Source organism: Aphelocoma coerulescens (assembly GCF_041296385.1).
Source record: "Aphelocoma coerulescens isolate FSJ_1873_10779 chromosome Z unlocalized genomic scaffold, UR_Acoe_1.0 ChrZ, whole genome shotgun sequence".
NCBI classification, from domain to species: Eukaryota; Metazoa; Chordata; class Aves; order Passeriformes; family Corvidae; genus Aphelocoma; species Aphelocoma coerulescens.
In genome coordinates, this window is record NW_027184085.1 from 32,206,738 (window position 1) to 32,226,929 (window position 20,192).

General features: G+C 36.7%; 1 protein-coding gene across 7 annotated transcripts in view; it reads left to right on the forward strand.

Annotated features, from left to right (window-relative positions):
• Positions 1 to 20,192, forward strand: part of CCDC171 (coiled-coil domain containing 171) — a 157,867-nt gene that overhangs the window by 120,358 nt on the left and 17,317 nt on the right. For 5 of the 7 annotated variants that reach the window (XR_011147782.1, XR_011147783.1, XR_011147786.1 and 2 more), the window contains 2 exons: positions 16,417 to 16,566; positions 17,696 to 17,831. Coding sequence is in view for 1 of the 7 variants with exons in the window: in XM_069002102.1 (XP_068858203.1) it covers positions 16,417 to 16,566 (150 nt within the window). In the remaining 6 variants the exon portion in view is untranslated. The remainder of the gene's footprint in view (positions 1 to 16,416; positions 16,567 to 17,695; positions 17,832 to 20,192) is intronic. The other 2 variants (XR_011147785.1, XM_069002102.1) reach the window with 1 other exon arrangement.

Here is a 20,192-nt window from a genome sequence, read left to right on the forward strand (position 1 = left end):
AGTCAATCTCTGCCTGCTACTCTGCCTGGGTCTTGCTCTCTCTTCAGCTTCCTGTGCCTCTTTCCCACTCTGTCTTGGTTGCTCTGAATCAGTCTTTCTGTCCCCACTGTTACTCTGCCTCTCCCTCCCACCTGCCCCGTCTTGCTCCGTCTTCAGCATGTATCCATCTGTTCATGCAGGTTTCGGAAGTCCACATGGTATTTATATGTACTTCTTTGCCGTTCTTAGGTTTTTGGAGGTAATTTAAAATGAAAAGTGCAGTAATAAAATGAAGACTTACAGTGTTAGTAGTAATACAGTCAAGTACTGACGTATCTTCAGTGTTAGCATATAATCATTATAAATTTACAAAGAAGTAGGTTCTTACCATTTATGCATTCATGCATGATTTAGTCATGCATTATCTAATTGTGCTGTAGGTCCATTTTTTGTAATTAATTGGACAAACATAAATGTAGTTTTAGGAGCTTCCTAATTTGTATTTATTTTCACTTGTTTATTAATTTTAGATTTATGCTTGATAGATTAGGTGAAAGATATGCATAGTTCTGCTGATAATTTTCCTCAAAATAATAAACACTTTCTCATTTCTGTGTTTGCATGTCAATAAAAAAGTTCTTACCAAATTGAGGAAGCAAGTGATTTCAAAGGTAATATAATAATTCTGTCATTAGATTTTATCCTCTGCATAGGGCTTGTCTTTCAAACATAAATCAGTTCTGGTATGAGAACTTAATGAGATGAACTAATCGTAGAGAAGCTGCTTAAAAACTGTGTTATTAGTAATTTAAATCTTGTACTTCTGTTTTAAAGCTTTTTTCTTTTATTAAAATGGCTGCTAAAAGAAAAAAAAATATTTTTCTCTCTTAATACTTCAGAAAAAAGAAATGTTTTTAGAGAGTCTTAAAGGTGCAACATGCACACTCTTGTAGTGTTTTATTTTTACTTACATGTTTCACCAGAGAAGGAGCTATCAGTGGTATTATAGAGGCCAGAATGCTGCCTCCTCTGGAATCAGATTGCTGGTTTTTGTCAGGTAAAACTGGATCTTCACTATCTGGGTGTTCAGCAGCTTCTTTCAACAGCAGCTGGGCTGCCCTCCCACCTCCAAAAGGACTAATTTCTTCTCCTCCTCTCCAAATGGACTAATTTCTTATCTAGTGTCAAAATGTGGTTCTCCTGGACTGACCGCAAGCCTGTCTAAAATATACTGTTTAAAGAGAAGAATGATTCTTTATTACTCTACTGCTACTTTCAGTTTGGGTTGAAATACTCATAAATAAGTAAATGGTTCAAAAGCATTAGAGTGGGGCAACACCTCTTGCAACCCTGACCTTTTGCACCTTTAATTTATCTAATATAAAGTAGGTATAGGACTTAAGCAATAATTGACAACTTAAAGTCTGAATAACCAGAGTGAGGAGTTGCAAAATGGAGAACTCTAATTCAATCTTCTTGAAAGTGTTCAGCTGGTGTCTGGAGTCATGTCTCCAGATAATGTTGTATCATGCTGCTAAATATTTAGAAGCCATTTTAGCATAATTTGACTATAATTACTTTAAAACATAAGATGAATGTACATTAGGAAAATATTGTTTAAAACTTTAAAAAACAAGACATCTTGTAAATGCCAGTGATGTTGGAAATTTGTTTTCTGTAATTTGAATTTTACTCCTTCTCCTTTCTGCCACTTAACTGCTCAACTTCCTTTCCTCTTCACAGCATTTCTGTTAGCAGTCTTTTACTTGCTCTCCTCTATGGGCTCTATTTCCCTGCTCCTTATCATTAGCCTCTTTCCCTCACTTTCTCAGCCACCCTTGCACTTTTTAATTTCTTCACTTGCCTTTCTTCATGCTACTAAATTAGGACAGGTTATATGAGGAACCTTCTCAGAGGGTGTTGTAGTTAACTGGGACACTCTTGCACTCCAGCCATGCTAAGTCTTGGCCTTATGGACTATAAATATCAAAGTCAGTGTCTGCAATCACCAATTAATCAATTACTGAAAGCTCTCTTTGTGCCTGTGACACTACTAACTCTTGTCCAGCCCCTTTCATAAGCACTATTAGTTTTGTAAATCTTCTCAGCTAGGATGATGATTGTCTTGATTACCTTGAATGCCAAAGCTAGCATATAATCATTTAACCTTTCAGTAACCTTTCTCAATGGAAAGTTTTCTTTTTTGGCCCTATCAAGCAATCATGTAACTATCCATCTTTATCCACTTAGAGTTTTTCATACATTTATATCTGTTGCATATGGGCGATGTTTAAGGAATTACCTGTGCTAATATGCAAGGAAGCTCTTTAAGAACTGTGTAAAATACGATCTAAATTCACTAAGTTTATTTATTTAGTTTTGCTTCTGCTTGTAATCCTGGGATTTTTTGTTTCACCTGGTTACCAGGTTGCTGCATCTTATAGCAGGAAGCATCTTTCTTGTTTGCCACTCACTATTCTTTCATGAGAAAAATTATTCTAGAGTCATGGTGATCTCAATATGTATCCAAAGCTGCGTCAGTGAATAAGGGTGGACTCCAAATAGTTAATCGCAAAAACAAAGCATCATTTAATCACAAAAGATATATCAAATATAGTTTTCACAGCACCTTGTTAGGCAATTTCTTTTACTTCAGAAATCCTGTCTTTCAGAACTGCATGGGTTTATCTGTGTGCTGTATCTTCAGAAAAGGAGTAGTTTTAACAGATAACAACTGTGTAAATTTGTGACTGCATTTTTTTAGAGAGTGTGCAGTGTGTACCATTGTAACACATAAAAGTCCATTAAGAAGTGTTAGATGTTTAATTGTTGGTAATCACGTGGATTACAAATTAAATTCATGAAGTGAATACCAGGAAAGATTAGGAATTGTCTGGAGTCTTAAATTTTTTGTACTGGTTCTTTTAATTTCAAAAACTAAGAAAAAATGCTGAGCAGGTGAGTGTAAGCAATAGAAGTTAATAAGGCAGTAGACTTTATTACACAAATGTTTAAGTAGCAGACACAGAATCAGACTATTTTCTATTCTTAATTATATTTAAAAAAAATAAACCTTCAAATGCTGAAACTTTGTTTAGTCTTTTTTTTGCTTAACTGCTTAGTAGTCCACTATTATAAAACATATATCTCCCTGTTATTCTTATCAATTGCTTACAGAGTAAGAAAAAATAATTAAATACTGCACTACATTAGTACAAGAATTTTGTAATGGAATCAAGGGAGACGTTTCTGCCCAGATGTTGCATTTTGTTGGGCCTAGTAGTTAAAGACCTGGAAGAGGAAGGGTTATCAACAACTTGAGCGAGTTTATTATGGCTTAGTGATTTGCTGATTGATTTCATTTGCTGTCAGTTAAAGCTCTCTTAATGTCAAGCTTTCTTTGCATAATGCCTTGAAATAAAGACTGATGAAGATTTTTCAGATTGATGCTGCTTACATAAACTGACCCTGATTTGCCCTTCTGCATGACAATATAAGTGACAGCAGTTAGACAAAAATATAGCAATGAATATGCAACTTAAGGATTAAGAAAAATACGGTAAACCTTTCAGAATATAAAACTAGGCATAAAAAACAGGCAGTTCTCTTATTTCCACACTTTCCATGTATTGAAGAAATAGACTGGGATAGCATCCCAAATGCTATTGAAATTCAAGGAGGATAAGTTTTGAAAGGATTAAAAGTTAAACTGTTTTGTTTTACCAGATTCTAACAATTTGTCACTAATTAATTTTGGTGGGGGGTTTTGTTGGGTTTTTTTGATGGTGTTTTGTTGTTAGTGAGTTTTTTGGATTTTTTTTGGTGGAAAGGGATATATAAATTTTGGCTTATAAATCCACATATGTTATTAACTGCAAATTTTATTTTTTACATTGTTATTTTGCAGAAATCATAGTAAGCTATTTTGAAGTTGTCATCTTGATTTTTCATTTACTGACTTGATTGCTTGTCTAGTGACATATGTTGCTAGTATCCTAGGATCACAAATTCCGACATTATATTGGACTGTGAAAAGGACAAGTTATTGGGATTCATAAAATCTGTGCTATAGGGGTTCCAGGACTAATATGCTTTAAGTAGGGCACTCAATACTTGTCCATTGCAGTACCCAATTTCATTATAGTATTTTAGAGCTCTCCTTTCATTATGGTCTCTTATTTTTGATCTCTCCCTGTTAGATGCAAAAAGGTGGTAAGAAATTAGGGGGTGAGGAGAGAATGGAGACAGCTGGAGGGTGCTCTAATTAATGGAAATAGGATGAATGTGGAACTGTTGTGTAAACCTGAATAATAAGGATACACAGCCTGCATGTTGGCAAGTTTACCTGCAAAGGATTGGATTTTTTATGGCTTTTAAGAACATAATATCCAAATTTGTTTATCTTCCTGGAACTTTGATAGAACTTGAGATTCCTCTGGATTGCTTCAACATCATGATCTTTTTTGATAAAAGAGCAGTTCCAAACTAAAGATCAGGAGGGAAGAGTAATCTCTTCCACCTGTGCAGGCAAACTTATGTTGTACATTTAATGCCTGTTTTTAGTTCTGATTCCTCTCTGTTAAGAGGCAGATTGTGTGTTCTTTAGTACCAGCACCCACTGGTGGATCCTCCTCTTCCTGATTCATCTTAATTGACAAATACTAAAGGGAGAGATCAGAGAGCAAAGCCTCCTGCCATTGCCACAGTGTATAGTGCCAGACTTTCCCTCTAGCCAGTTTTCCAATCTTGAATACTTTTGCTCTTGGATTAATATTGTGCAAGTAAAAGATTACAAGTTGAGATTTAAATTCTCAAGTTTTTACACATGCTTGCAAAGACCACAGGACTGGGTTTCAAGCAGAGATTCCCCTACATGTCAAAACGTGATGTTTGCCTGTACCTTGGCAAAGGTCACTATCCTAGATGCCTGATTTTTTCTGCCTTTATTCCACATGAGACTTGTCGCAAATTTTACTCCTTTGGGAAATAGACTGTGGGACTGAATAAACATTTAATGCCTAGAGGGCACATAGAATAGCAGTAAACTGATTGTCCCTGCTTAAAAACAGCTTGGGCAGGGAAAATGACAAAAGAAACCCCAGAGTATAAGAAACAGTGCAAAAATGTCTCCCCAGCCTTCACCATTTTTTAACAGATTAACAGATAGACTTTAACAAATCAACAGATCTTCTGAAAAAAATTATATTTGTGTTCAGCACCCATTTATTGTCCCATTGCTCTTTGAGCCCACATAAAGGTAAGCATTTTCACATGACTTGTGGAAAGGACTTCTGCAATTTAACAACACACTTTCTGAAAAACTGTTTATTAGGTTTGTTTTGAAAATGGCTTCTATTATTTAATTTAATGTTAATATGTTAATGTTAATAAATATTCCCAGTTTACCTTCTTTATACTAGTCATGTTTTCTCATTGACTGTCATAATCACTTTCATTCTTGGACACTCCATCAGAAGTTTCTTTTCAGGTTGCTTTCCTCATTTCTGAACTATAAGAAGGTGAGAACAGTAGAAATCACCTCTAGTTTTTAGAGTTTTTAAGCTATGGAAGTGATTTCTCTGTTACCAACATTCATAGGCACAATTACTCATAAATTACCTAACTGCAAGTTTTGGTCCAGCTCTGAAAAATGGATAAAGGAAATAGTAACAAATTAACATCAGAGAGAGTTTGAAAAATGCTACTCTCTTGGGTGTTTTTAAGTTACGATGGCGTAACTTAAGTTAGGTTTTTCAGTTAGGATTCATGGATAAGAACCAGCTGCTTTTGTTGATCCACCATTAAGGTCACCGCTCAAGTACATGATACTGTGATACCTGCAGTCATTACCAAATTCAGTAAAAAGATTAGAAAGGGCTTTCTCAGTCTCATTACAACACCCCATGATATGGGATGTTTTACTTCTGATCCTATTAGTGAATAATACTTTATGCATTTTAGACAAACTCATCTCACCAGTGCCTATCCTCCTTGGTTTTCTCTTTTCACGGTTGCTATAAGCATCCAGTTCTATAAACAGAATTCAGAATGTCACTTTATCTCTTATGCTTCTCAGGAACTGGATCTGATTGTTGACTGTTAGCCAGACCAGGGAAAGGACCTTACTTGCCATGCTCCCAACCTAATAATCCAAATCACATTCTGCAATCTTACTGTAAGTTCCCATTTACTGGAAAGGCACTTGGTGCATTTGCTGAAGACAAAGCAGAAATTAGCATCTTCTGAAACATTATCTAAAAGGCTCATCTGGTAGAAACACATCTTTGAATTGTTAGTCTGAATGAGGGCAACCAGAGCTTTGCCATCAGAAAAGTTAAGTGTCTTCTTCTCTTTTGTTAAGGAAACTTCCCAGTCTGGCCATCCATGAGACTCTCTGGCTGTGACATTCCCAATGTCAGAGACTTTCACTGTTGGCAGTGAAGCCCCTTCACAGTTGGTGGCTCCAGTGAGCTGATGGGTGCCCTGCTTGACTCCTTACACAGCCCACACTCACCTGCAGTCAGATCAGGTTTCCTTACAGGTTCGACCCCAGGTTTCCCATAGCAGTGTCTCAGATGTCTCAGCCCATAAACCCATTTTTTCATGGCACAGTAACACAGAAACAGCTTGAGCTGGTGCCTCTGAGCAGGACCCCAGCAAAGGAATGCCAGATCTTTTACACCCTCAGTCTCCCCACATGCAAGTCTTGCCCTTCCTCCTGAGTCTTCAGCTTCTGTCCCCACTTTCTGTATCCATCCACCTAGCTGGTGTCACCAGTCTTCATCTCCTTTGTTATCCAAAAGGCTGGCAATTCCCAGCTCCTGATGTGTCTGTCAGTGTCCATTCAGCTGGCTGCTGTCATCCATCTTCATGCCCCTTGTTATCCTAAAATTTGGCAGTTCACAACCTCTTGTCTCAGGCTCCCACCCAGAGCTCAGTTTACATCTCAATCTGAAGCTTGCCTGTTCAGCTACCTGGACCAGATATATTACTCAACACTTTCAACCTGTTGTTCCAGGTTCTCACTTAGCTTATTGACCTCTTGCACAGAAGAGGCCAGACTTCAGTATAGTGGAGCATCACTTATCCACCAATTTTTAGCTTGTGTTGTTTGGGATTTATACCTTTCTGAGCTGAGCTAATCTCTCATATGATAAATGCCAAAAAGGCAGACAAACAGACAAACACAATCACTTTTTCCCAACAAGAGTTTTCTTCAGCTGTAAATCCATTGTTATAGAACTAAATATTCAGAGATGATAGGGATCATTTTATTTGATCTTCCTCAGATTATGGTGGTTAAAAGCAAACTTTGTGAAAAAAAAAATTATTTATATAATACAAACCTTTAAGGACAGCAAATTGTCAAGCTCAGTGATGATGCCACTTCTGTCAGACATTTGCTCCGGAAAGAGGGATGCTAATGTGTGTGCTCATTGTGAGGGTCAATATTAGGTTTACTGTGTTTCCTCCTCATATTTTGGAACAAAAGCTGCTGTCACTGGAACTTCTAATAAAACATTTTCATAGCATAAATTAAGTATTGAAAGTAAGTCTTTTTAAAAATCTAGCCATTTGCATGTTGTTGGGGGTTTTTTTCAATGTTGCTAAAGTTTAAGAATGTATGACGCAAATTAGTTATCTCATTAGCAGCTGAGTTTAGGCAGAATGGAGGGAGGATACCTGTCCATCTGTCCTGGGATGATGTTATAAGGTTTTTTTTATTCCTTAACCACCTGCTCAATGCCCAAGGACACCGTGTCTTTAAGATGGACCCGGGGGGCAGGGCCGGGGCCGCGGGACCCGGGTGCGGTCGGTTCAAGGCTGGGCCCAGCGGCTCGTGCTCTCAGGGCCTCAGCGGGGAGGGAGTGCGCGGGCAGCGCTCTGCTGCGCTTTGCGGTTTTTTGTTGCAGCTAGCTGGAAAAAGGCTGTGTTGGGATTTTTTTCCCCTTCCCACCCCCTTGCCTCACTGCCTGCCTTCCCTTCTCTCCGGTCTGGGGTGCCTGTGGGGCGGCCCCAGCGGGCCCGCGGGGTGGCCCCGGCTGGTCGGAACACCGCGGGGGGGGGGGGGGGGGCAAGCCATTGCGCGAGGGGATGCATAGGTCCTTCAGCTTCGCCTGCTTCGAGGCGGAGGACCGGGGCCGGCAGGCCCGTGGGGTGGCCCCGGCTGATCCGAGCCGTGAGGAATGCCGAACCGTTTCGCCGGCTATGGGGAGGAGGACCAGCACCCAAGAGTCAACAGGTTTTCTTTCATGTGCCCTGCTCCGGGCTGCCGCGTGGATCCCCCTTTCCCCTTCCCGGAGATTGGGGGAGCCCAGTTGCCAGCCCGGGTGTTTTTTCCTTCCCCGGGCATTTGTTGTATTTTGAGTTTTTTTTCCCTGTTCTACTCTGTTTTGTTCTGTGTTAATAAACAGTTCATTTTTTTTGGTTTTTTTTTTTTTTTTTTTTTTTTTTTTCCCACGTTCATCTGCTGTTATCAATTTGTCTCATTGGCGGAGGAAAGGGGAGGTCCTTTCCCTTTGGAGGAGACGCTCATTCCGGAGCATTTCCTCCAGAAGTTTTGTCTCCAAAACCGAGACATCATCCTGTATGTGGCAGTTAGCATTAGATTAAGGGTGTGTCCATGAATTTGAGGAATGCAGTTCAACTTTTCTTGGTAATTATGTTCTCTAGAGAAATTGACTAGTGCTTTTTCCTGTGGTGGCATCATAAATTTGTGTAATTAACTGGAATTTTGGTGAGAAGCCAAAGTGAAAAAATTAATTTGCTATCCAACCTAACAGGTATACTTTAGATTTTCCTTGCAAAACTACAAAATATTGCTTTATGTAGGATGAAATACTTATGTTGAATTAAAATGCAGTGCTACCATGAGCATTTTTAAGAAAAGCAGAAGAAATGAAGCAGGTGTTTCACAAAACTTTGCACAGGTTTCTATCCCCTAGGCCCTTTAGACTTGAGCATTCACTTAAAATCTGATGCAAGGATTAGGACTCAGTAGTGAGTATTTATGTGTGAGCCGCATAATCACAGTTGTCATATTGAATAAACCTGCCAGCAGAGACCTTTGTGTCTCCTAGTAAACGGCAGCTAGAGCATAGAGTATGCTCAACTTTTTGCATGGAAAATAAAAAGTGGATATATTTCCACCTTCTATCCATATGTAAAATATTTAATTCAGCATGAAAATGTTTTATTATACAATTAAAAAACAGCTTCTTGTGGCCAGAAGGGAATAATCTATACCCCTTCATAGCTCTAGTCAAAATATTTAAGGAAATGTCTATACTGAGCCCAGATTTTGCAGGGTAGTCATTTTTTCCTCTTGCAGTCAGCGACAGACTTCTTCTACAGTGGTTAAAACTAAGTCAGTATTTTTTTCATAAGTAAAGCATATTTCTTTCCTAAAAGTAATTGAAATTGGTCTTAATTAAGAGACCACTATTTAAAACCAATGAAAAAACAATATTCTAATTTTCAGTAACCTACTGTGTTGGCAAATAGTTGAATTAGTGAACTTACATTGGACAGTTTGTGGACAGCATTTCAAAGAGCAGAAGAATTTGTCAGATCTCACATTTACATTCCATGGGAAGTTGCTTTAGATTTTTCTACTTAGTAATCTGATAGATTAATGTCTGCTTCTCTCCCTTCCTTAAACTTTTCTCCTACACATTCACCTATAGTTAATCAATAGATTTTAGACAATTAAGACTTAGTGTTTAGGTAACATTAATGTATAAAAATTGTTTTGTTTATATAAGGTATCTTATCCATATGTAGGAGTTCCTTAAAGTGAGAAAGACTACTAAAAGACTTTCTAAAATTTATTTTACGAATATGTATTTGGTTGTGGAAAACAGAATTCTATACTTCAGTTTTTGTATGTTTTTTCTGGTTCTAAGATGTCACTTCAATAGGCCAAAAGCAGTATCGTCAAGATTCAGACAACTTGTACTTCCACTTGACATTTCACCTGAATTTTCATGAGAAGTTTTACTCTCTTCTTTCTCCTCAAGACTGAATGTGTGATGGGATACTACCATGTTTCATAATAAAACTGCATCCTGACTTTTCTGTAGTGACTGCTGCTGTTTGGTTCTTTTCATCAGTGGTAATGCATTATGCTCACATTAGGTAGGTTTTCATGTTCACTGTAAAGTGAACTTTATAGTAGTGTCAGTGACTTCCCTTCTCTCTTTCTTTAATCCCTGTCTAGAATATACACTGCAAAAGAAGCTGTAGACAGGATACCAGCCTGAAATTTCTATCAGTTTCTATTTCTTTCTCACTAAAACCACTTGCATGAAAAATTCTAACCCATCCTCACAAACTTAAATATTCATTTTGAATCCAGACTGTGTAAGAGGATGGGAAGAATACAATTCAGTGGTAACATTTTCCCCATTGCTGTAGCTTAAATTACAAATTCTTTGGGGCAGGAATTGTTTCTCCTTCACATTTTGCATGTAACTGGGCTTGACTTTGGGCAATAGACAGTGAGAATGGCCCTTGCATGTAAATGTTATTGGCCTATAAAAACCTACATTTCCTTAATTTTGTTAATTGACAATTTTCTTGCATGATCTAGAGCTATTTTTAAGTAGTCAAGGCTACAGGTAGCTCCTTTGCTATAAAATTCTCAGGTTGCTTTCTACCTGATCATACCAAGTAAACACATTTGTCTTAATTTATCAGTTTTTAAAAGGTTGAGGTAATTTCTGAAAGTCTTACACGTTGTAATAATTTTCATGGCAATTGTTGTTACGCCCATCCACTGTGGTTTCCAGTAGAAGCACTTTCCCTTCCGTCGCTGTCAATTTCAATGCTCCCTTTTCAATTTTCTTGTAGGAAGTCATGTCATTACCTCTTGCAGAGAATCTAGCCTTTTATTTAGAGCTTCATTCCCTTGGGCTATCCGCTGAGACCTACAGGGTAAAGTAATTGTTATTGAAGCAAAGGGGATAGAGTTAGGCCCCGTGTGTGGCACTGAGTCAGCTTTCGTTGGGGTAAAAAAAAAGTTGTAACAAAACTGACCTGCTTTTTGGCACATTTAAATTGTGCATGCCACGCTTGAATGGAACTGAACAAAAAGTTTAGTGTTGAAATGAGATACAAGGAGAATAGATCATTAAAGAAGTGCCAAACAGCTGCAAAAGTGCAATTTTGCTGGATGCGGTTTCCCTTGAGGTTTTTTCCCCCATGCCAGAGAAGCTGCTGTATTTATATCCTTCACTGATGCCACTAGTCATTTTGGACTATGGGTCAAGGCAGCCAGGATGGGTTTTCAAATGCTAAAATTTATGGGGGAAGTTCATTGTAATAATTTGTTCTCCAAATATAGCTCTTCTATATATATAATAATTATCCTGAAATCTTGTTTCTGAAAACAAAAAGTAATTGATGTATGTTTTCTTTCCTGGGCTCATTTTAATGAGTCTCATTTATGTCAGTTCAAAGCAAGGCAGTAATGACAGGCATGCAGAACTCTACTCCATGGAGTTTTGCTTTCACACCAGTTGTTTCTGCCTGAATTCCACTTCAGCCAAACTCTGTACCATAAATTAAATTCTTGGTCTTTTCAGATTCTCATGTAATCTAGTTAACCAGCATTAATCTTTCATTCTTCTGAAGTTCATTCATTATTCTTTCTCTTGTTCTATTTTATCTGTTTGTAGTCCTTGGGTACCTTGCTACGTGCTAACACTGTGTTCAGTTGAAGAATTCCTGAAGGAAGAACCAAGCAGTCAAACATGAATTTCAGCTTTTCTGTACATTTTTGGTTTCTAAAGTATGCTGTGTAAAGTAGATGGTCTTGTTATTCTGGCTGCTCCATCTGATGTTACAAAGTCAATGCATATGTTGTCAGGCTGTAGTCTGACACCTTTTAATAAGCATCATTTCAGCATAAGGTCTCCTTTCTTTAGGTTCATTCCTTCCAAACATGAGATGGAGTTCTATGATAAGAGCAGGCCAAATAAGTCCGGAGTTAATGTTATTACATGGATCTAAAAATGAGGAAACTGATTTTTAATAATTTGGTATTTTATTTGTAACTTCAGAATAGTGTGAAACTTTAGATGGAAATTTTCATTTGCTACAGTTTGTAACTCATAATCCAAATAATTTTTTAAGCTGTGTTCTCAATGGCCAAACACTAAGGACAAGGGAGACAACATAGATAGTGTTTTAACTGGGAATTTAAAAGGCCTTTTTTTTAATGTATGATAAATACGTTAACAGTTTGATGAGCGGTCTTCTGCTAATTGGAATATGCTGATCTGTGTATTTCTTGTTGTATGTTTCTACTATAACTTCAATGAGAACAGCTGAAGTTTGAATAACCTTTGAATTACATGAGTTAATTTTTTAAAAAGATCAGTTTTCTTTCCGTGTTTCCAATTTCTTGGAGATTGTTACATAATTTGTCAGTAATAAAGTACTCCTGCAGATTGAATTCTTTCAGTCTTGTAGATTTACAGGCAGCAATACATGCAAATGCAGTTTTACAGCATCTATAGCACTATCCACCTGAAAATTACTGGTTCTAGAAATGGTGTACAGAACTAGACACTGATTGGTTATTCAAAAGTACACAGCATATTAGAAAAAAATGGGTTTACATGTCCCCTGGAGAACTGTCCTAAGTTTAAGTGTTCTCTGTCCTTTTAAAGATTAATATGGAGAAAGAAAGCATGGCTTAGATTTTGCTCTTTTGCTCTGATGTTCACTGGTTTGCAGTTTATAAACAGCATCAACTTAATTTGTTTTATTTTTACTCTCAGCTTTGGTTTCTCATCTTCACCAACCTGTAGCCAACCTTTTTATGTATACTTTCATATTAGAGATGAGACATCTCTGAACAGGTCATGAGGCCCTTTTTCACTCAAAATCTTCTGAGGCCCTTTTTCTAATTGAATAAAGATCTAAAATTTAAAATACTTTGTTCCTTTATGATATGACTAACACCTGATTTTTAAAAAGTTTCTGATTTTGTACTGAAAGATGGTTAAAGTGCTCTTAGTGATTTTCTAGATAAGGGATACTGTTTTAAATATTCAGTAGCTATAAAAAAAAAGAGATTGTTTGAAGTATTTAGGCTTAAAATAATCTGTCGATTGAAAGTTATATTTGAAAATGGAATTTTGGGCACTCTTGCACATTTTCTTCCTAGTCCGAAAACTTCAGCCTAAAAGCATCCTTTTTCCGTGCCAACCACAGGAATATACTTTCATCTTGTGTGTTGTAGCCAGTTATATGGGAAGTCATGCATCTGTTTTCATGAAGCTACCTGTGTCTTGTTTTAGTGCTGGAGCAGGGGTCTCTTCTCACATTGAAGACACTTTTGGATTAAAAACACTCCTACCATTTGCTTCTGCTATATCAGTAGTATGTGATGGAGGATATTGATGTCATAAATAATAGTGACATCCTCTATACATTAAAGCATTGTGTGGGGTGAAAAGAAAGGAAAGGTATCACTGTAAAAAAAACAAACATTCAGCATCTGATTATTTATTCTTTTTATTTTTTATTAATGTGAAGGAATGACTTACAATTTGTGCTCTTAAAATTAACAGTCTAGATAGATTTCAACCATTACCTGGATTTGTGTTCCATCCCTAGGATGACTTTGCAATCGCTGAATTAGGTTGAGTTTGGAAGGGACTTCTGATTGACCTTTGGTCCAAGCCCCTTGCACAAGGAGGGAGGAATACCTAGAGCCAGTGATGTTTAAAATCAGTGTTCTTCAACTCCACTACTTCAGCGGCCTCCTCGTTTAAGTCTTCTCCTCACTAACTTTCCCTCAATAGTCATCTGTCTGAAAATGTTTTAGATTTTTGAAAGGAGTTGCCATAATACCGGTTCCTAAAAGATTTGGGGGTCACTACAGAAGTAATTTTCTGGTGTGTATTCTTGAAACATTTTGTCTGTAACTGAAGACAAATTTTTATTGCTTTATGGTCTGTTCCCAGTTTTAATGTCACACTTTTACCAGCACATTCAAAACCAGAAGTGCTCGCTTAAATGCAGACAGTGCAGATGTGTATAATTGCCAAAGTTTATGTTATAAAAATTAATCAGGAATGTTGCTGAAAAATCTTATTGTTATGTGTACTTAAAAACTATATATACATCTTACTGCTATGTGTACTTAAAAAAAGAAGAAAACACTTGTTAGCAGAAGAGGAAGAAATTTCTGCAGTTAGATTTGCGTTCTGGGAAATTCTGTCAACTGACTTTTTTGATCACAGAACAGTTTCCAGAGCTGCAGATATATTTGTAACTGCAATGTTCAAATAGGGATCTAAATTGAAGTTCTGAACTCCTTTACAGATGCATTTAATCATTAGGTGATAGGTATTAAACTTGGAAGTGGCCCGGTTCTATGCCCATTCCATGTGTATCAGGCATTCCAGTAAGTGTAACTTTTGTATTATTGAGGACAGATCCGTCATTCAATCTGTGACTGACATAAGTTACTTAAAATCATTTATGCCTTCCAATGGCACATCTAAAAATCCTGTGTATTTGCCTTTCCCCAGATGTCATTTACAGTAAGTGTTCTTCGTGCTCATGCCACCCACTGGAAGACCCAAAAATAATGTTTGTCCTAACCTGTTCCTGAGCAGGAGACACCTAAACTGACCGTGACTTTTTGCTAGGGAGTTGGGATATACTGTAAGGAATGTGTACTTATGGGTGCATAAATGCCACCTTCCACACTGGTAAGGAATCATTAGTAACTGCAAAACTACTTTCTTCTGGACTAAGAAGAAATCTAAATTATTAAAAAAAACAATTGCCATGTCTGAAAATAAAAGCTCGTGAATACATTTTTCCTAGATTTAAAATTTTCAAATTAATTAAACGAGAGAACAAATTAAATATCTGAGTAGGTCAGCAAGGAATTAGAAACTGCTGTTTCAGATAACTGCATGGACCGAGTGCTTGTGGAGGTGTAGGATGAAGCTGTATAGGTTAGTGGCTCCACTAGCTCTGTAGTAGCAGAGATAAAAGGAAGAAGTTAAGGAAATGTCTCTCTACATTCTAGTTCAGTGAAACTTTTAAATACTGTGTGCAAAGTAATTGGAAGAACACATGAGATTTTTTCTCTGAGACTTGAGACACAGCTTGTTATGCAATGGTATAATCCTTGTTTGTGGGTCACAGGCCCAGGTCATAGTCCTATTTCAACAACATGTGTCTCATTTTTAACATGCAGGCCATTGCCATTTGAAGACTCTCAGGCAGTATTATGTAGAGAATGAGATATTTCCCCATTCCTTCTTGTTATTGTTTCTGAATAGATGCAGCATTTTAGTTGTGTTGAATATGAAATAAAAAAATTTAAAAGCAGGATTAGAACTGAAAGTGGCAAACTTAGGCTATGTGAATACACTTTTAGGGTTAGCACCACAGTATTTAAAACATTTTGGATATTCTTTCTGATAAGAAAAGATATGATGGTGTTGACTTGCCACAGCAGTTTTCTACACTTCACAATGAAATAACCTGATTGATTTCAGCGACATTAACTTTTATTCTGAAAAGCAATAGTCTGTTTGAAAACAAAGAAAGGAAAACAGTAAAAACCTTTTGTGAATGCCTGTTTGTGGTACTAAGTTTATAAGTCTGTACTACAGACATATTCAGAAGGCCAATTTCATATTATCTGTAATATGTTCTTACAGTTGCAACTTGCTGCAGCTCATTTCAAAGGGGAAAACTGTAATTTATAAAATGTGATTAACCAGTTGTAAAGAAGACCAATAATCTCAAAAGTGTTAGACTATTTAGGATAGATATAAAGTTACCAGTAATGTCAAATCATTTGTTCTCTCTTGTGCTGCTAACTTTATTATCAGTCTGATCAATATTACATGACTGGGACATTCTTACACTATATACATGAAAACAATTATATTTTCCCAGATATACTGTAATCAGATTATTTATTTCCAGAGATCTGTAGTTTTACTGTATTTCTTTTGTTTCTGACAAATTAATTTTCTTAACATGAAGTGGGAGGACTCATTTTGAAAGTATGAAAATTTACCTGAAATTGTGTAGTGATTCTTTATAAACATAAATTGAATGTGCATCAAGAATTATAGTTAAATAAAATAAAAAATAGTATCAACTATTCAATGCAGTACTGCATGTTTGAAAACAGCTCACTTTATAATTGGGGTGCACAGTCATTTGCTTTTCCTTCGATGCTGTTAATATTCCAAATTTTTGAAGAAGTACAAAATCCTATGTTAGACCTTTGTTTAAGTCCTGACTTATAACCTAACTGCCTGGCTTACATCTTTTGTTTGATTTTTCCAATTAATAAAAATTAGGGCTGATTTTTTAATGATTTTGGATGTATGCTACTTGGCATTTAAATATAGCTTGTCTGGCACTGATGATTTACTTTACTTTTTAAAGGCTGTGATTCAAAGTTTCATGGAAGTCTACCAACTTGCAGTTTCCAGAGTTGAAATATTAGTGAGAGAAACAGAATCTCTTCAGCTTCACATTGCAACCATGAAGTCCAGGCTCCAAATAGCTAGTCTTCATGAAAGTGACCTTAAAATGGTAAGTCTGCTTTTCAAGTAATTTTTGTCATTTGAATGTGGTTTCTTACCCAGCATTTCCCTTCATGCTGTATAGTTTCTGTAGGGAAATACAATAATATTTATCTATAAGCATAATAGAGCAATAAAACTAGTGTCAACAGAAACCTTTTCTGAAGAGAAAAGGAATGGTAAAAGTTAACACAGGGTTTAATTTTTACTACTATATCTTCTACAAGGACCTGTTCATTGCTGCTGGAAAATTATACATTATGAATTTTTAGTTTTACCGGTACAGTAAATAGTAAATCTAGAGATGTAGTATATTAAAACAGAATGTTATTATCTTCATGTAAACAAAGTGTTTGTTAGGAGTTATTTTTATAATTGTCGTTATGAATAATACTTCTCACTGAAGTTACAAGGTTAAAATCAAATTTCAGGAGTAATTTATTGTCTAAAATTATTGCCCACAAAAGTACTTGGATTTGCTTAAGGCTAATAAGGTGAGTCTTCAGATTTGAGATCTCTCTCTAGGGGAATTATTATTTGTGTCACACAGGCAGGAGGCCAGACACATAAACTGTCATAAATATATAGCCAAGTATCTCTAGAATGAGACTGCAAGATGTGCAACTTGCATACACTCAATGTATTTCTCCTCCATCTCTTCTTACTTTTTCACAGAGGATAAAGGAGGAATCTTTGGAGTTCGTTTTATTGGTTGTTGTTGTTGTTGTGCTTCCCTTCCTCCTTTCTTTTCTTTTAGTCTTGTGTAGTAAATAACCATAAAGAAAATGAGTATTGTTTGTCTTTCTTTTTGAAACAGAAGATTTGTAAGAAGAGAGCTGTCACAATGCAAATAACATAAACACACTAGTAAACATATATTCAAAGGCTGTGACTATGGCTTTGGCTTTGGTTGTTTCCAGCAGAATTACATTAATTTCTTAACCTGCTTCTAACAGCACAGTGGGAAATTAGTGCGAATAGGAACTATATTAGTCAGTGCTGAATTTATTTTGACATCTTGAGGTGACAATTGTTGAGTGAAAACTTTGTGACTACAAAACCTTTCTAAGAAATGAAATTACTTCACTGAAATTGCTTTTTTCCTCCTCCAACCAGACTCTTTTGATGTTTTCTGCTAGGTTTATGTGTGTCCCGCTGAGCCTGTGCCCAATATAATTGGGCTGCTCCTTTGCCTGTTATGATTGTTTTTGTTGTTTAAATCAAGATGACCACTTGTGTACTGAAGATTGGGAAACTTGCCAAGCTTACAGCAAGGTTTGCTTTCATTTGGATTGAGAAATCTTTTATCAAAGATTATGCTAGTCCTGCCTTTGAAGGGCTATGCAGCAGCCTGATGCATTACGGTGAAAACCAGCTTTCCAATGTTTGTGATTAAATGCTGCATTTTTAAAGTAATTTGTGTTTGCATGCAGTGTCAATGTAAAGATGATACTATTTGCATTGTGGAGGGATCTGTTAGCCCTCTGGGGAGAACAATAGTTCTTCCTTTAGATGCAGTTTAATTTGAATCTAGGCCTAAGCATTAATACGAAGTGTTTTAAAATTTTAATGTAAAAGTGAAAGAATTCAGAATGAGAATCTCAAGTTGCCATGAAGAAAGTAAAAGTGATTATGGTATATTTTGTATTATTTGGTTTTTCAGTAAATTTCTCTGTATATTCTGCATATTTGTAGAAGTTGTATTAAGCATAAATTTTAAGAACTTCAGGCATCACAGCTTTGCAGCATGACTTAGATTTTAACATTCCAGTTGTTACTGTTCTGTTCTGATTTTGAGGAAGAAATTCTGCACTAAATTGCTTTTTCTAGTAAAAAAAGTTGAACAGATTTTTGTTGCTTATTTTAAATGAAAGGGAGCAATGACTTCTTGAGCGCGTATTTGGTTTCAAAATTAGACAAGCTTTGTTAGTTTTAATTCACCATGTTCAATCATATATCCATTGCAGGCAAAATTTTACATGGAGGAGACAAACACAGCACTTGGACTGTATCAGTTGCTGGCCTTCATATGACATATGTTTGTGCTCCCTGAGCAGTAACTACTGTCCATTGCATTCAAGTTTGGGCCATTCATGAATATTGATATTTTCCATGTTCAGATGGTATCACTTTCCTAATTGACCTGTTTCTACTGAAATTTCATAACTATGTCACCTTTCTTTCTATTCGCACCACTTCTTTCTTCTGCTGCTTTGGGTTTTGCTGATAATTGTATAACCAAAATTGATGCCATAAGGCAAAATTGGTGATTCTAACTCCTCATCTTTTATCTCAGGCTTTGAATTGACATCTCCATCCTCCAGTCTGTTTCTAGTCCAAGCACTTTCCTTCTGGTCAACGGAGTTTAGATTCTGAGATTGCTATATGTGGTCATGCTAATGCCAACAGAGAGGAACAGGAAGGGATATGATTATGATGGACAGAGGTGAGATGAGCACTGGAAACACAGCTTACAGAGAAGAGAATTATGGGGGTAGAAGTGAAGTCAGTGGCAGAATGTCTCTCTACTCTCCATTAGTGCCCAGATATCTGTCTGTTGTACTTGTCTCTGATAATTCTTACTCTGTGCAGAGAAAAGCCCTGTGCATTTTTAATTCTTGCAACTCTTTAAAATTCAGTATGGCTTAAAAACAGCTTAGATTTTCTACCAGTCTTCTTTTCTTCTTCTTTCCACCCCTCCCCCCTCCCCCTTTTTTATTGTTCTCTATTCGTATTCCTTTTCTTTTTTTTTTCGTCTATTAGGAAACTATCAACATTTTGTAATAGTCCTTCATGCCTATTTCTTGTTCAGCAACTTCCAGTAATATAAACATCATGAACTGTGCTGAATTCTGCTGCTTTTATTAATTTTAATTCTTTTTCAGATACGTTAGTTTATTAGTATACTTGCACATTCATTCAGAGTAGCAGTAATAAGTAGACCTTGAACTGAGAGCTTAGACGTGCTGTACCGTGCAGTAGAATAGGCATAAGCAGTTACTTTGTGGGTGCTGCAGGGCAATGTGTCATCCTATTTAGTCACATGGCAAGTGAATCCATGCTGTCCAAGGGGTTTTCGCTGCAAGTGCAGCATTGCAGAGTGTAGATGCAGTGACAATGTCTTTTCCAGTGTGACTGGACACATAGGAGGAATAATGAACAGAATTCAGTTCATTATAAAACTTTTTCAGGACATGTTCTTGTAGCTTCCAGCCCTGAGATTTTATGCCTGATCTCTGTACTGCTGTCAGAAGTTTAAGAATGTAAAATAATCTGGTCTCAGTTCTGGCAAACAAAAGAAGCCACTTCTGTTATGACAAGTGGTCAGGTGCTTCTCTGAACCTGAGTATGCGCTGATCTGATGATACTTCTTCCTTTTTCTGTTTTTACCTCAGAATTAAATGAGAATAGAAAATGAAGAGGAAAATACAGTAATTTCTAAAGATGATGAAGAGAGAAAAGCTTTGTGTGTACTGGAGAAATGAAAACTGGGGGACTCAAAAGGATAACTTTATCTGAAAGGGGGAGAAAGTTAGTTTCAGATGGATGAGAGGGGTGAAGTAAAGAGGTCTGTAAATGTAGCAGAGTTCTCTAACTAACTATGAAAACAACTGTTGTCTTTTGATGCTTCTCCTA